We start from the raw sequence: 17,906 nt of genomic DNA, 5'->3' as shown, positions 1-17,906 counted from the left end.
ACGTCAACTGGCCTGGCCTGCTCTTGTGAGTCACCAGGGCTTTTTTTTGTTTTGTTTTGTTTTGTTTTTCTGGTGCTGTTTACAAACAAATGAATCATGAGAAGACCTTGCTGCTCCAAGTGTGGTCCGCGACCAGCAGCAGCAGTCGCACCTGGAATCTTGTTAGGCAAATTCTTGGGTCCTATCCCAAACAAAAACTTTAAAAACAAAACAAAACAAATCTTGTTAAAATGCAATGAGAATCTGCATTTTAACAAGCAGATGCTCATGTGATTTGTGTACACATGTAAATATGAGACATATCTGAAGTTTAAGCTTCTGACTGTATTCATTTGCTTAACAGACTTTTTTGGTAAATAAACAATGGCAGCCTTCCATCTGAGTTAGGGTCTCTGGAATTTGCCCCTTTGGGGATCTTTCTGTTTTTCTTTTTCTTTAGACTGTAGCTAATAATACTGAATGTTTTTCAAGTAAATCAGTGGTTCCAGGTGGTTCTTGGATAGGAGCCCTGTAAAAAAAAAGGCTATAAAAGGCCAGATAATTTTCTTGTAAGTTTCCAACTTAAGTATTCCCTGAGGCAAACAGCTTCAGCACAAGGGAGGCAAATAATTTTACATTAAAGAGATGAGTATCTGCCTAACTACCACACTACCCCCATGTACATCAAAATACATCAAAATAAGAGGAGAGATTGCCAAAATCAACTTTATTTTAGAATGTCACACCCTGACACGAGGAAAAGGGACTTTCACACCAAAACTGAGGAAAACAAGTTTAATCCACATACTTTTCATATTAGTTAAAATTCTTCTACTGCCAGAAAACCTCCTGCTATAATTTTTTAAATCTTTCTTTATCCTTTGTTTTTATAGCCTTCCCAGAGCTTATAATATTACCACTGTGATTATCTGATATGATCTCAAACTATTTACTCTGACCAAGGAGCAAAAGAAAACATGCAATGAGAATATCGAGCATTTTGAAATAAGCCATTAATTCTTCAGAGGAATTGTTTGCAAGAGAACTTTCAGGTTCAAACATAAAGTCTCATACTTAGACAGTAAAAACAAGTTAACATAGGCCAATTTGTTCCCAGACCAAACTGAGGGTCAGGCTGCTATTTCTCACAGCCCAATAACAAGATGCAAATGAACTGGGGAAGAAGAGAGTTTTATTTTCTGCCACTGGTTACAGGAAGAAAGCCTGGAAATTATCACCAGACCAACTCAAAATTACAAAGTTTTCTAGAGCTCATATACCTTCTAAACTATATGTCTACGTGTAAGTATGCATTTGTCGAAAGACATAAGTGATAAACTTCTTTTAATCTATAACTAGGTCTGAGTCTTGAAGACCTTCTTCTGGAGCCTCAGTAAGTTTACTTAATCTAAAGGGGTCTAGGTGCTGGGTTGATTACCCTTATCTTGTCTCCTACTAAATCATAAAGGTTTGGGGAGTTCCTTTAGACCCCAATAAACTTGTTTATGGAGGCCTGGGGCGTTTCTTCAGACCCCCAATAAAACTTGTTTAATCCTAAAAGGGTCCTGTTGAGAATTCATTCATTGTCTTGTCATGCTTCAAGGCCCAGGAAAAGCCTAGGCAAAACTCTTGGTGGGCTCTTCGTTACATTCCAGCCTTTGTATATGGGCACTGGCTCAATCAGCTTTTAATGTTTAACCTAGCTACTCAGTTCGTGCTGGGACAGTTGTGATGGAGGCCTGTGTTAGTAAGACCTGGCCTACCACAAATGTACTTAGATATGGTATTGCAAAGCAAACTTCAGTGCATAAAACATAATCATGTATTATGTATCAATAATGACTATGTACTGACACATAATACCAACCATTGGTATTATTATGTATCACCACATGACACCAATCATTTGAACAATCATGACATTACAATGCCTTTGCCCTTAAAGTCAATGTTTATTGACCAACCTGCACCCAAGCTGCTCATATATTTGTATCTGATTGACTACATGGATTGTTATTAATCATGCCTGGATCTTTTACTTCATGACATTTGTAAAATATAATTCATCAAAAATAAAATGCAGACAAAAAACCTGGCCAAATCCAAATTCCTAATTCAAAATACACCCTCTCAATAGTGAAAAAACAAATAACCTGGTTAAAAAATAGGCAAAAGATCTGAATAGACATTTTTCCAGAGAAGACACATAAACAGCAGGTTTATGAAAAGGTTTTCATCACTAATCATCAGGGAAATGCAAATCGAACCATAATGAAATACCACTTCACTACCTGTTAGGATGGCTCTGATCAAAATTTAAGAGGTAAGTTTTGGCAAGGTATTCCTGGAAAAAAAGGGAATGCTCATATGTTGTTGGTAAGAATGTAAACTGGAACAGCCATTATGGAAATAGCATGGAAAATCTTCAAAAAATTAAAAATAGGACTACCATTCAATCCAGCCATCCCACTACTGGGTATATATCCAAAGTAAGTAAAATCAGTATATGGAAGAAAGATCTGCACCTTCATGTTCATTGCAGCATTATTCATAATAGCCAAGATATAGAATAAACCTAAACACCCTTCAATGGATGAATACATAAGGAAAATGTGATGTATTCACATTTTGTGAATGGAATATTCGGCCATAAAAACGAAGAAACGAAGAAAATCCTGCCTTTGGCAACAACATAGATAAAGCTAGAGGACATTATGCTAAGTGAAATAAGCCAGACACAGAAAGACAAATATTATATGATCTCACTTATATGTAGAATTTTTATAAAAGTTAAAATATAGAAGCAGAGAGTAGAACAGTAGTTGCCAGGGGCTGGTGGCGGGGAAATGGGGAGATATTGATCAAAGGGTACAAAGTTCTAAGATGAACAAGTTCTGGGGATCTAAAATATGGCATGGTGACTATAGTTACTAATTATGTATTGTATACTTGAATTTGCTAAGGCAGTAAATCTTAAGTGTCCTCACACCCCCTCCCCCCGCCATACACACACACACAATGGTAAATAAGTGGGATGACAGATGTGTTCATTTAATTTTGGCAACCATTTCACAACATATGTCAAATCATCATGTTGTATACTTTGTTTGTTTGTGTTTCTTTTGAGACAGAGTCTCGCTCTGTCGCCTGGGCTGAAGGGCAGTGGCACCATCTCGGCTTACTGCAACCTCCGCCTCCTGGGTTCAAGCGATTCTCCTGCCTCAGCCTCCCAAGTAGCTGGGATTACAGGTGCCCGCCACCACGCCCAGATAATTTTTGTATGTTTTTAGTAGAGATGGGGGGTTTTACCATGTTGGCCAGGCAGGCCTCAAACTCCTGACCTCAAGTGATCTGCCCGGCTTGGCCTCCCAAAGTGCTGGGATTACAGGTGTGAGCCACTGCACCCGGCCGTATACTTCGAATATATACAATTGTTATTAGTCAAATGTACCTCAATAAAGCCGAAAGAAAAAAAACACACCTTTTCCTCCAGTGCAGTTGAAACAGATGGGGAAGAACACGTTGCCACAGTGATGAGACCCTCTTTGAATTCATGACCTCGAACCTCACCTACATCTGGACATGCCGCCTTCAAGCAGCTACACTACATTCCCTCAGTTTATTCACTTGCCCAGTCCCCTGGACAACTACACACATTCTCTCTCCTCTAACCTTCAATACTTGCTAACTCATCCTCACTCTCATTTGATGACCTTTCTTCCTATTTCACTTAGAAGTTGAAAGAATCTGAAGACAATATTCACAGGCCCCTACCACCTGGAAGGCTGACATTAGCCTGCTGAATATACCCTTATCAGATCTGGCTAAATTGTCATGATTGTTTGCTAGCTGGGGAGCACCACTTACCATTTCCTTCTTATCTTCCTGGAAGTACACATCTACAAACATCTTTCCAACAACATAAGGGAGGGCACTTTCAATAAAGTTTACACATTTGTCCCACTGAGGCAGCAAAGTTGTGGTCCCCTGGATTACCTGTAGGAGATAATTGATCCAGATTAAACTTCATTTGGATAAAATCATGGCTGAAAAAAAATTCAAACAACCTGAAGAAAACAGTCAACAAAACATTGCATACCCTAACCCATATATATGCATCAGATAGCAGAGGCAAAGGTAAAATAGATGAGGAAAAAAATTCTGCTTGTCCCCATTATATTTCAAACTAAATGTAAATGTTTTAGGCCGGGCACAGTGGCTCACATCTGTAATCCCAGCACTTTAAGAAGCCCAGGTGGGCAGATCACCTGAGGTCAGGTGTTTGAGACCAGCCTAGCCAACATGGTGAAACCCCGTGCTTACTAAAAATACAAAAATTAGCAAGGCAGGGTGGTGCATGCCTGTAATCCCAGCTACTTGGGAGGCCAAGGTGGGAGAATTGTGTGAACCCAGGAAGCGGAGGTTGCAGTGAGCTGAGATCGGGCCACTGCACTCCAACCTGGGCAACAGAGTGAGACTCTGTCTCAAAAAAAAAAAAAAAAAGGAAGAAAAGAAAGTGTTTTAACAGTTAAAATAATATATTTATCCTTTCTTCCCAATTTTCCTCATTAACAAAGAATCTGGAAAATGGTATCATCACTTTTCTGCAGTCAGCAGGGACATGAGAAGATGCTATCCAAGTGTCCAGATAATATTTAATATCTACTGAGAACTAAAGTTCCACCAACAAGGTCTAGATTCAGTGGGTGAGCAAAGTTCCTGCCCAGCGAAGGTTTCCTTGCTCCGAGTAGCACTCAACAAGGCAGACCAGGAGAACACGGTCCACCATGAACAACACAGGGAGCATATTTACATTGTGTCACAGCAAAAAACACACTGATGAACAAGCAAAATACAGATGTAAATGCTGTGCCCATCTGTCCCAGTTATACCATTACAAGAAAACATTTACAAACAAGTAAGAAGGTTCCCGAGCAGGACCTGGAAGGGTCAGAGGTTTACTCTTGGGGATACAAGCAGAGAAATATAGTGTAAGTTGCCCTTGGAAGTTGGGGGTACAGGCAGGGAGGAAGGGAGGCCCTGAGAACGGTGACCAGAAGTGTCCTTTGCACAATGTTAGACCCAGGTTGTTTTGAGGAATGGGATTAAGGCTTAATTTCATCTATTCTTCCTCTGATTTCTGGTAACCTCTCTCAGAGGTAAGGGATGAATCTATTTTTAAAACCTCTAGAGAAAGAGATCCTACAACCTTCTTCGGCAATTCAATATTATATTTAGCACTTCGTGCTCAAGAAACATCCCCTCATACCTAACCTTAAATGTTCACACACTGCTTCTTACACCTCTCTCATTCTCTTCACAGTAGGGGTGGAAAGCAGCTGGGCATCATTTATGTGATTCATAGCAGTTAAAACACACACACACGCACACACAATCTACTTGCTTTGTATCTTAACCCATCAATACGACATATATATATATATATAGTCGTTTTATGCTGTTCTCTGGAAAAAGACTTTTTTTTTTTTTTTTTTTTTTTTGAGACAGAATCTTGCTCTGTTGCCCAGGCTGGAGTACAGTGGTGCCATCATCTCAGCTCACTGCAGCCTCCGCCTCCTGGATTCAAGCGATTCTCCTGCCTCAGCCTCCCAAGTAGCTGGGACTACAGGCGTGTGCCACTACGCCTGGCTAATTTTTGTATTTTTTGTAGAGACGATGTTTCACCACCTTGGCCAGGCTGGTCTCAAACTCCTGACCACAAACAATTTGCCTGCTTCAGCCTCCCAAAGTGCTGGAATTACAGGCGTGAGCCACTGCACGCAGCAACTTTATATGCTAGTGACTTTATAGGGTCAAAGCATATCCAAAATAATTGCACTACTCTTCCAGAGTAATGGCCCACTAAGAATTTCTATATTTAATAGTTCCTCTAATAACAAAAATGCCTCTTGAATGAAATCATAGCTTACAAGATTCACCATTCACTTCACTTTAAATTGATAGAAAAATAAAAACTGTTTCAAAGATACAAAATCCTTACGGCCTCTAGTGGAAGGAGAATTAGTCAGATATAAGCCTCAAAAACAAAGATGACAGTAACATGGCTATAAAGTGGGAGGCGAGCCAAGGGTGGGAGAGAAGCCAAGATTAAAGAGCCAGGTGAGGCCTGACACAGTGGCTCATGCCTTTAATGCCAGCACTTTGGGAGGCCGAGGTGAGAGGATCATTTGAGCTCTGGAGTTCAAGACAAGCCTGGGCAACATGGCAAGACCCCATCTTGAATAAAAATAAATAAATAAAGAGCCAGGTGAGCAGGTGAAGGAGGTCTCAGAGAAAACTAAATTAGAGCCTCTTGGACCTAGCAGAGGATAGATGCAAAGATGGAAGGTACAGGCAAAGTTTAAGACAAAATTCCATTGCCAAATTGAAAATGAAATTCTACCATCTAATATCTCTATCATGCACATTTTAAATATTCAGAATACTGAAAATAAAAGATAGTTACAAATATATGACAAAGAAATGTTAAAACTATAATTACAGTGACCCAGTTAAAAACTCTGGGGGAAAATGGGAATCCACTGATAAGACGGGGAAGTTTGAAAACAATGTGTGGCCTCTAGCATTTCTCTAAATATCTTCATATAACCCATCAAAGTAGAGCTTGAGTGTATCTTATCGTATGTAATTTATACCTAAATAAAAATAAATAAGGCACACACACAAAAACAAACAAACAAAAAAAGCAATAGAGCTTGGGCTACAAATGCCCTCTGTCTAATCCCTGAAGATGATTTTTATTGGATCAGTTAATATATGGACGATTCTAGCATGAAAGTTATCCAGCGATGTAACGTTGCAATCTTCTTAAACTTACCCTTGAGAATTCCAGCCATCTATACTGAAAGCGCCTGCTAAGGTTTGGAATTCTGGAATAAACCATTCTCCACACCAAATAGTTGGCAATGGTCCTGTTAACAGAGAGAGATGCTCATTTATTGTATTTTAGGTCAATATCTGATGCTCTGCAGAACACCTTGAGAAAAACAGTTGGCAAAGCTCCACCGAGGGACCTCTTACTCATACAAAAATGCAGAACTTTCACTTGAGAAATGACATAAGATGATAAATGTCAATAAGCACAACCAAAATTGGCTTGCTTTTCACCATCCAACAGAGATAGATGAAGAAAAGATTCCAGCCCCAGCTCTCAGAGTGAACATTTTGCTTTCACTCTCAGGGTATAAAGTCCACTGTTACACAGCCTTTCATGTCTGGAAATTGTGAGTACCTTCAAATTACAGCAGATCCTCAAATAGCATCATTTCATTCAACATCCTTTTGTTACACACTTGATACGAAAAAAATCCATTCTGGGCCAGGGTCACTGTCTGTAGAGTTTGCACAGTCTCCCCAAGTCTGCACAGGTTTTCTCTAGGTACTGTTGTTTCCTCCCACATCCCAAAGATGTGCCTGTTAGGTTAATCGGCGTGTCTACACGTTCCCAGTGTGAACGAGCATGGTGTGTGAGTGACTGCACCCTGCGACAGGATGGCGTCCTAGCCAGGGCTGGTTCCCGCCTGCTGCCCTGAGCTGCCTAGATAGGCTCCAGCACCTGCAACTCTGAACTAGAATAACTGGGTTAATAATCATCTTACTTGCTTTTATTCATCTTTCTTAAATGTATGTATGGCTCACATGTATTCAATGTTCAATATTAGAAGCATTTTGGTCTTTATTTAGAAGTTTGATGATGTTTTTGTGAGCAGGAATATGCCATAGGAACTTAACTCTTGTTTACATCAATTAGCCTATGGTAAAACTGATTTCATTATCTGTCATTTTGCTTAAAGTCACAGTTTCCAAGAACCTATCGATGATGTTAAGTGAGGACTTACTGGATTAGGTGACTTGATACCATGCCTATGTATTCTTTGCCTTTGGAAACTAACAGCAAAATATTGGCTAATACCAATTATCTAACTTTGCACCCTCATTCTATACTTACTAAATATGTGAGTTTGGACAAGTCACTTAAGGTCTGTGATTTTACCTTTCCTTGTCATACAATGAGGATCATCCCCACCTTACAGGGTTGTTGTAGGGTTTAAATAAATAACAAAATGCTTGACAAATATATTTCTGGGGTTTTGTCTTTCACTTCCAATGTATGAATAAGCTCATGTAATGCCTATAATACATATCTTTAAAAATATGTTAAATTTGAAGGGTTGCCTTTTTCTATAAGCAAAAGATGACCTGACCTCATAAGAATGTGTGATCTGAGTTAATTTCTAACCCAATAGTGATGATGGATTTTTAATGATCCATTCCCCTCCCAGCTATGCCATTACCATGCTGAGTAATAACACACATTCCTGAAATGGCTTTCTGGTCAATCATGTGAGAGCAGTGTGACATGATGACACTAAAAGCCCATCAAGAACAAACCACACTCTCATTTGTATGACATTCTGACAGTGGACATGTGCTCCTACTAGTAAAATATTTTTCAGCATACATACCCAATACATGGATGTTTAATTTCTACAGAGATATACTAATAGACTAATATATTAGGAATATTTTTAAATACAAAAACGGAAATTTCAAAAGATGAGGTAAAATGAAATTAAAAATCTTCAAAAGTCATTAATCCTTCAAACACCATTGGGTTAATTCTTCAAGACATAGTGTCCATATAGGATTTGGTTAATACAACGACAATGAATATAAATCCACATTTCTTAGAGTCTTCTTGACTATTTCAAAAATTTATGGCATGTCTTTGTCAGATTACCACTGTGCTTGTTCTTGTTAGACTACCATTGTATTTCTCTTGCCATCTGGCTAACCAACATGGCGTACCAGCCTGGGAGAAAGGGTCACTTCTGCCAATTTCTAGCTGTTCTCTTGTGCTTACATCATCAATAATCATTTCAATTCCTGTTTCTCTGGAAGAATTTTTAAGCCACTTATCTACACTGTATGTAGTAAACTAGACAAACTAGATAATAAAATTCATAAATCCACAGATATATGTAAACTGCTCAAGATTTTTTTTTTTTTTTTTTTTGAAGATGGAGTCTCGCTCTGTCACCCAGGCTGGAATGCAATGGTGCGATCTCCACTCACTGCAACCTCTGCCTCCTGGGTTCAAGCAATTCTCCTGCCTCAGCCTCCTGAGTAGCTGGGATTACACGTGCCTGCCACCACGCCTGGCTAATTTCTATATTTTTAGTAGAGAAGGGGTTTCACCATGTTGGTCAGGCTGGTCTCAAACTCCTGACCTCAGGTGATCCTCCCGCCTCAGCCTTCCAAAGTGCTGGGATTACAGGCATGAGCCACCGCACCAGCTGAGATTATTTTTAATACATTGAACGAAAACAAGCCAGTGAGGGTAACAGTGGCCCTCTCACATGTTCCACGCAGATCAAATGAAGGGTCCATAGCCATCAATATAGAACTCAATAAAGCATAACTATTTTTCTTAAAAAGTTTTTTTATTTCAATAGCTTTTGGGGATATAAGTGGTTTTTGGTTATATGGATAAACTGTATAGTGGTGGGCCGCGTGCGGTGGCTCAAGCCTGTAATCCAGCACTTTGGGAGGCCAAGACGGGCGGATCACGAGGTCAGGAGATTGAGACCATCCTGGCTAACACTGTGAAACCCCGTCTCTACTAAAAAATACAAAAAACTAGCGGGCGAGGTGGCGGGCACCTGTAGTCCCAGCTACTCGGAGGCTGAGGCAAGAGAATGGCGTGAACCCGGAGGCTGAGCTTGCAATGAGCCGAGGTCCAGCCACTGCACTCCAGCCTGGGCGACAGAGCAAGACTCCGTCTCAAAAAAAAAAAAAAAAATTGTATGGTGGTGAAGTCTGAGATGTTATAGTGCACCCATCACCCAAGTAATGTACACTGGATCCAATCTGTAGTTTTTTTAATCCCTCATCCCCTTCCTACCCTCCCTGCTTCTGAGTCTCCAAAGTCCATTATATTACTGTGTATAAAGCTTAATTATTTTTAAATTTAAATAAAGATATAGAAGTTCTAAAATGTTCTTCTCAGACCCAATGGATCTTGTTAGGGTATGCACATTCCCCTAAGATACCACTGCCCTAATCAGCAAATTCTGGCCCTTGTCCATCTCTGTTGAGGCCACTAAGTGGTTTGGGGTCATTCCTTTGGCTCTTTTGCATTCACATCTCCACTCCTTAATAGGATAAGAAGTGCTCACTGAGCACTTATTGTGGCCAAGTATTGTGCCAGATGCCATGAGGAACGTAAAGAAATAAGAACCTAGCACCTCCAGTTAGAGAACTCAAAGTCCAGCTGGGAACACAGGACTTCAGACTTCAGCTTGTTCATGTAATTGGGTTGTTTAATTGAAGGGACACACGGTAAGTATATAAGGGATCTTTCTTTCATTCACTCAATCAACACATCCTGAGCGCCCACACACATACTAACAGTTCTACGTGCTGGGGAGATGGATAGTCCCTGATTTCCTGATGCTTTTAGTTGAGCAGGGGAGATGAGGCAAGTGCATAAATGATGATTTGGTAGACTCTAGCACCGAAAAGTGCATACCAGACACTTCACTGTAAGGATAGTACATCTCAAACTGAGGGCTAAGGGAAGGCTTCATGAGAGGAACATGCCGAAAGGTTAAAAGGCTTTGGTGTTACAAACAGGAACATGAACTGTGGACCGGCTAAATAATGGTCGAATCGGCTGATGTGTTGGAGAGGATGGTGAACAGGATCATCACTCAAGAAAGTGGGCAGAAAGGCCAGCCACACTGGGGAGATGCAGACAGTGACCAGGGCATGGTCTCTAGCACATTCATGGGCCAATCTTGGTCTTAGTGCAAGGACTTTATGTTCTTTGTCTCTAAAATACCTCTTGCCAGGCGTGTGAACCATGCTGGATCCATAGGTGGAGACAAGAAGGAAGTCAACAGCCAGCGGATGTCCTTTCATCAGTTCAAAAGATATTCCCTCAAAGGAGTGGTGATGAGCCAGAGTAACTGGGGAAGTTGTTAGGGGGCCCGATGGGGGCGGTGGAAGAGGCAATATGGCAAAGTATACTGGGGTTTGAGAAGTAGGGGCCCTTCCAGCTCCCCTGAAATCATCCCATTTAGGCATCTCACATTAACTATGATCCTCACAGTGCTGCTGTAACAGAGATGTTATTATACCCATTTTACATATGAGGAAACTTCAGGCTTAGAACCATTAAGTAAACTCACAATCACATATTTGATGAGTCTCAAACTAGAATCACCTGCGGAAGTTGTTAAACGTCCACATGCCTAGGCCACCCCAGGCCAATTAGGTCACAATCTCTGAAGTGGTACCCAACATAAATATTGCTTATAAATCTCCTCAGCTAAGTCCAATGTGAGGCCAAGTTGAAGAACCACTGTAACAAACAATGGAGGCCAGACCAGACCCAGGTGTGTCTAACTCTAAAGCCTGCATGCTTTTCGTTATGCCACACAGTGATGAATTAAAGCCTCTAATTTTTTTTTTTTTTTTTGAGACAGAGTTTCACTCACTCCTGTCACCCAGGCTGGAGTGCAATGGCACTATCTAAGCTCACTGCAGCCTCGACCTCCTGGGCTCAAGGAACCTCCTGCCTCAGCCTCCCAAGTAGTTGGGACTACAGGCACGTGCCACTGTGCTCAGCACATTTTTTTGTATTTTTGGTAGAGACAGGGTTTCACCATTTTGCCAGGCTGGTCTCAAACTCCTGGACTCAAGCGATCCATCCAATTCGGCCTCCCAAGTTGCTGGGATTACAGGCGTGAGCCACCATGCCTGGCCAAGCCTCTAATTCAGCTAAGATTTCCTGGCCAATCACAGAGACCCCAAAACACTCCAACAAAGATGCTTCACAGAAATCTAAGGGCATAAAAATTATGAGGACTTCCTGGACAAGGCATTACAAAGGGTGATAGCATAACAACCAGACCTCTGCAAGCGGGAAGCTGGAATGCTGAGAAGTTCACACAGCGAGACAATGGCACTGATGAGTTTCTTCAGTGTGTTATAAATACACTGACAGAATGCTATGGAGCACAGCTTTGGAGTGCTAATATTACCACGCCAGGAACAGATATAACCATAATGACTGAATCACTGTCACCTAATGCTCAGATACATCAAAAAGTAAAAATCAGACTCAGCAACAGTCCTTGAAAATAACACATAATATCCTTTTTTCCAAAAAACACATTTTCAGCCATATGGTAATTTCCCCAAGTGGCAATAAATAAAATAGAGAAAGGCCAAGCGTCTCAGAAGAGAACCCACAACAAAGAGAGCAACATGAAATCATTTCCTAAAGCCTCTGACTTGGAAGATTTTTTTAATTTTTAGATTTGGGATGCTCAATTGGTAAGTACAATGCAAATATTCCAAAATCTGAATAACTCCAAAATCAGAAACACTTCTGATCCCAGGTATTCTGGATAAGGGATACTCAACCTGTAGAGGCAGCTTACATTTGTATTACATTTCAGAGATCATAAAATACCTTCTTTGATTTTTATAACAGTGCTGTGAAGTGATTATTATTATTATCCTTAATTTCAGATGAAGAAAACAAAGGTAAGAGGTCAAGGTACTTCCAAGAATGTATCAAATCTAGGACCAACATCTGGGTTTTCAGATTCCAGAGCTTGCATTTGCTCCTCTCGGTCATACTATCTGAAGCGAGCCACAGAGGTTCTTCTTAAAGGTTCTCAAAGCCAGAGATCTTCCTAAATCCTACAGGCTGCCCAGAGGCATATGTAAGGCAGTGATTCTGAAAGTGTGTCCCTAAGCCAGCAGCTTCAGCATCATCTGAGAACTTGTTAGAAAATTCCGAGGCCTTACCCCCAGACCTGCTGAATCAGAATCCGTGGGCCGGGGGGCCAGCAGACTGTATTTTAGCAAGCCCTCCAGGGGATTCTGATCCGTGTCAGTTTTGAAAACAGCTGGTCTAGGAAAACTCCATCTCCTCATCATTCTGCACATACAGCTCAACTAGGACTTCCTAAATCCCACATCAGTGCTTCTGAAACTTGAATGTATATATGAGTCCCCTGGGGGTCTTATTCAATTTCAGCCTCTGACTCAGTAGGTCTGGGGCAGAGCCTGATAGGCATTTCTGACAAACTCCCCAGTAATGTCTCTGCTGCTCATCTGTAGGCCATTCTTTGACTAGCAAGACCCTAGATCATTCTCAGAAGAGCTGGCCCCCAGGAGAGGTCCACATAACAGCACATTTTCCAGGTCATCCTTTGGGAACATGCAACAAGAATCATCTTACTTTAATGTACATTGTACTTGCTTTATATGAAAAGAAAACTAAGACAGGAATACTTACAGGGTCCTTGACAAAACTCCAAGGGTTTGCTCTAGGCCAGTCTGCTAAAAAAACAAAACAACAACAACAACAAAAACAAAAGAAAAGAGTCCTGGTGCAGATGATCTCCATGGGGCCAGGCCTGGTCTAGAAGAGGAAACCACAGCAACTCCTCCTGATGCCAACCTTCCTTGGCCTCTCCTCCTCCCACTCTTACTCCTCAGATAAAAGTAGATGGGAAGTGTCTGAGGCAGCCTCAAGTCAGGAGTGAGAAGGAGAATTGAGGGTGGACAGAAAGGGAGGGAAGTCTATAGAGCTCCTCACCCAGTGATGTGCTAGTAAATGTTACCAACTGCCTTGTTGAAGAAAAAAAAATTATTTGTTACATTTGCCAATTTCCATGGTGTCAACATCCCCCATGGTTGAATTCAAACTATCAACATGAGATCACTGAACATGTAGTTAGGAAGAGATGCACATAACATGAGAGATCATCACTACCTCCTTACCCCCTTTCCACCTTAAACACCAGCTCTTGTTCCCCACAGGCAGCCTCCGGCTCATTCCTCCAAGGGTCCCTCCCTGGCCACCTACTCCCTTGGACTGCAAGGTTTGGCACCACCACCACTAATGCGGTTTGGCACCACCACCACTGGAGGATCTCATTGCTCTAATTCTGTACCATGCACCACCTACCAAAGAGTCAGTGCCACTGTCCCTACAGCCACTCAGTCAGAGAGAGAGGCCTAATCCCCTAGACTGGCAGTGGGAGTGATATAAGAAGGGAGAAGCAGCAATTGAGAAATAAACAGCTGAAAGAAAAAAAAAACAAACAATCCCATCAAAAAGTGGGCAAAAGACATGAATAGACAATTCTCAAAAGAAGAGATACAAATGGCCAACAAACACATGAAAAAATGCTCAATATCACTAATTATCAGGGAAGTGCCAAACCACAATGAGATACCACCTCACCCCTGTGAGAATGGCCACAATCAAAAATAAAAAAATAAGAGATATTGGCATGGATGCAGTGAAAAGGGAACACTTTTACAGTGCTGGTGGGAATGTAAACTAGTACAACCACTATGGAAAACAGTATGGAGATTCCTTAAAGAACTAAATAGAACTACCGTTTGATCCAGCAATCCCTCCACTGGGTATCTACCCAGAGGAAAAGAAGTCATTATACGAAAAAGATACTAGCTCATGCATGTTTATAGCAGCACAATTCACAATCATAAAAATATGGAACATACATAAATGCCCATCAACCGACAAATGGATAAAGAAAATGTGGTATATATACACCATGGAATACTACTCAGCCATAAACGGGAAGGAAATAATGGCATTTGTAGCAACTGGATAGAGCTGAAGATGATTATTCTAAGTGAAGTAACTCAGGAATGGAAAAATATATAACGTATGTTCTCACTTTCAAGCAGGAGGTAAGCTATGAGAATGCAAAGGCATAAGAACGATATAATGGACTTTGGGGACTCGGGGAGGGTGGTGAGCAATAAAAGACTACACACTGGGTACAATGTACACTGCTCAGGTGATGGGTACACCAAAACCTCAGAAATCACCACTAGAGAATTTTTCCATGCAACTAAACACCACCTGTTCCCCCAAAATTATTGAAATAAAAATAAAAATTAAAAAATAAGAAATGAACAGCTGACACCAACACAAGATGGCTTTGAACCCCTGAAAATTGCAGGAGAATTGCCAAAGCTAGCAATATCTAACTATCTGAGGGTACAACATGCTAGTATCTCCAAAATGAGCAGTGAAGCATCTGAAAAATATCTCTTTTCACACCAAGACATTTACGGAAAAAAAGAGGTGAGACATAGAAATGAGGGTGACCCCATTTAGAATCTCAGCTGTTTCCTCTTAGAGGTGTGATCTTGGCCAAGTCACTTAACCAAAGCTTCCTCATCTGTAAAGTGGGAACAACACATAGAATTGTAAAAATCAAAGATGTCAACCATAATGGTTACCTGTATATGATTTTCATAGGCAGATTCTCAAAACAGAGGCACAGCAGAGATGCCCAATGTGAGAAGGCTTGGCTGGCTTTTTCTTCAATGGTGCCTCCAGGGGAAAGGTAGGAGGTGGGAGGATCCTCATAACATTCATCTGATGCCTTTCCTCTACATATCCTGAGCCCAAGCTGGCCCCTCAGCTCTCTAGCCCCCTGCCTTGCAGGTGACACCCAAGTTCATGCTAGTTCCACCACTCAAGATGCTTACCATCCCCTTTTCTCCATTCTCCCGTACCTAGAAAATTCCTCTTTATCCTTTGGGGTTCCATTCATATGTCACCTCCTCATGGTGGTGATGGGGTATCTGGTTAACTTCTAGAATTTTTAAAGTGTCTACCACGTGAGAAGCACTGTGCTAGGCCACAATGCTTAAAAGAGCAATCACAAGAGAGCCTGCCAGAAGCAACCTAAGTGTCCATCAACAGATAAATGGATTTAAAAAAATGTGGTACATATACACAACGGAGTACTATTCAGCCATGAAAAAGAATGAGATCCTGTCATTTCCAGAAACATGAGTGGAACTGGAGATCATAATGTTAAGTGAAATAACCAGGCACAGAAAGACAAACTTCACATGTTCTCACTTATTTGTGGGAGCTAACAATTAAAATAATTGAATTCACAGAGATAGAGAATAGAAGAGTGGCTATTGGAGGGTGGGAAGGGTAGCAGAGGAGAAGGAGGGAAGGAGGGATGGTTAATGGGTACAAAAAAATAGAATGAATAAAACCTAGTAGTTGCTAGTACAACAGGTAACTATAGTCAAAAATAGTGTAAATGTACATTTTTATAAATAACGCAGTATAATCGGATTGCTTGTAACACAAAGGACAAATGCTTGAGGGGATAGATACCCCATTTACCTTGATGTGATTATTATGCATTGCATTCCTGTATCAAAATATGTCCTGTACTCACAAAAATTAAAAATTTAACAAAGAGTGCCTGCCATCAGGTACCCACAGTGTCATAGAGGTAGGCAGCACGGAAGCATTTGCCATTGAGAGAAAAGTCGTCATTTCAAGAAAATGAGATATGCTCTTTGATAAAGGCATGTCTAGGGAAACTCCAACTCCTTTTCCTCCTGGGCATATAGCTAAACTATATTTCCCAGTCTCCCCTACAGCTAGATGAGTCACAAGACTGAGTTCTGGCTTATGGAATATGGGTAAAAGTGACATACCCCAGTTCTAGGCCTTCCCACCAAAACCTATACAATCCTCCACCCTCTCTGTTTCTCCATCCTCCAGCTGAATAGAGAAGATGCCAAACATCCAAGGGAAAGCAGAGCCACAAGATGAAAGGAGTCTGGGTTCCTGAGTCACTATTTAGAAGAAAGCTCTCTTACACGGACATCCATGTTCAGACTGTTCCATGAGCAGGGGGTACAATTTAGCCAATGAGTGTTTAGAGGTGCTGGTTATAGCAACTGGCATATCATCATCAATAGAAAATGATCATCAATGGAAAAACATCACCATAGTATGCAAATAAAATACTGTCAGACTTCTCATGATGTGTACATTGTCTTGAAATCTGACAAGAATACACAGAATACAAGTTGCTTTTTTATGAACTGGTGGTTGAGGGATAAACTGTGTGAAAGATATTTGGGTTTTGGCTTTACTTTTATTTTATTTATTTTTTAAGACAGAGTCTCGCTATGTCACCCAGGCTGGAGTGCAGTGGTGTGACCTTGGCTCACTGCAACCTCCACCTCCTGGGTTCAAGAGATTCTCCCGCCTCAGCCTCCCAAGTAGCTGGGATTACAGGTGCCAGCCACCACACCCAGCTAAATTTTGTATTTTTTTAGTAGAGACAGGGTTTCACCATGTTGGCCAGGTTGGTCTTGAACTCCTGGCCTCAAGTGATCTGCCGGCCTCAGCCTCCCAAAGTGCTGGGATTACAGGTGTGAGCCACCGTGCTTGGCCAATTTTTGTCTTTATTTTTAAATGAAGTTGTATATGTACATAATGTCTAAGGTGATTTTTCCATCTATGTTTTTTCTACTGTTGTTCACTATGTTTACATTTGTCCAAGTTATCATTTTGACAAGAATCAGAGTAAAATCTCCCTCCAGTCGTGGTCTTTTCCACTGTTACAAAAGGTCCTGCAATTACCAAGTAAAATCATCACAACAGAGATGCTTTTTCTAATAGAGTAAACCAAATTCCAATCTATCCCCTGATTGTAAATTAGGCTTTTTTTGGAAGTAAAATTAATCAGTGTTCAGAAGTACCTACTCTTTTAACACAGACACTAGAAGACACTGACTCACGAGGTGAAGGAGGAATCTCTAGCAGGCCAAACTCCATCTTTCAATGGAAATTACCACCAAAATTTAAAATGTGCTCCGTAACTCAACGGCATATGAGTAGAAAATCATTAGGGTCATATTTTATAGTATTTGAGAGCTAGGAAGTACTTACAAAGAAATTTCCAAATACAGTGATCCCCTTCTGCTCCCCTAAAAAAAGTTAATCGTAAGATTCTCCTGGGATACTTGTTTAAAATAAACATTACTTGGCCTCCCCTCCAGCTCTACTGTATCAGAAT

The 17,906-nt window shown here is 40.9% G+C and overlaps 1 protein-coding gene across 1 annotated transcript in view; it reads right to left on the bottom strand.

Moving 5' to 3' along the window:
• Positions 1-17,906, bottom strand: part of PHEX (phosphate regulating endopeptidase homolog X-linked) — a 227,189-nt gene that overhangs the window by 138,244 nt on the left and 71,039 nt on the right. The window contains 2 exon segments of the mRNA XM_033195320.1: positions 3,847-3,975; positions 6,818-6,911. Coding sequence (XP_033051211.1) covers positions 3,847-3,975; positions 6,818-6,911 — 223 coding nt within the window.

Source organism: Trachypithecus francoisi, unplaced genomic scaffold (assembly GCF_009764315.1).
Source record: "Trachypithecus francoisi isolate TF-2019V2 unplaced genomic scaffold, Tfra_2.0 Contig01603, whole genome shotgun sequence".
NCBI classification, from domain to species: domain Eukaryota; kingdom Metazoa; phylum Chordata; class Mammalia; order Primates; family Cercopithecidae; genus Trachypithecus; species Trachypithecus francoisi.
This window is presented reverse-complemented; position numbering and strand designations above follow the sequence as displayed.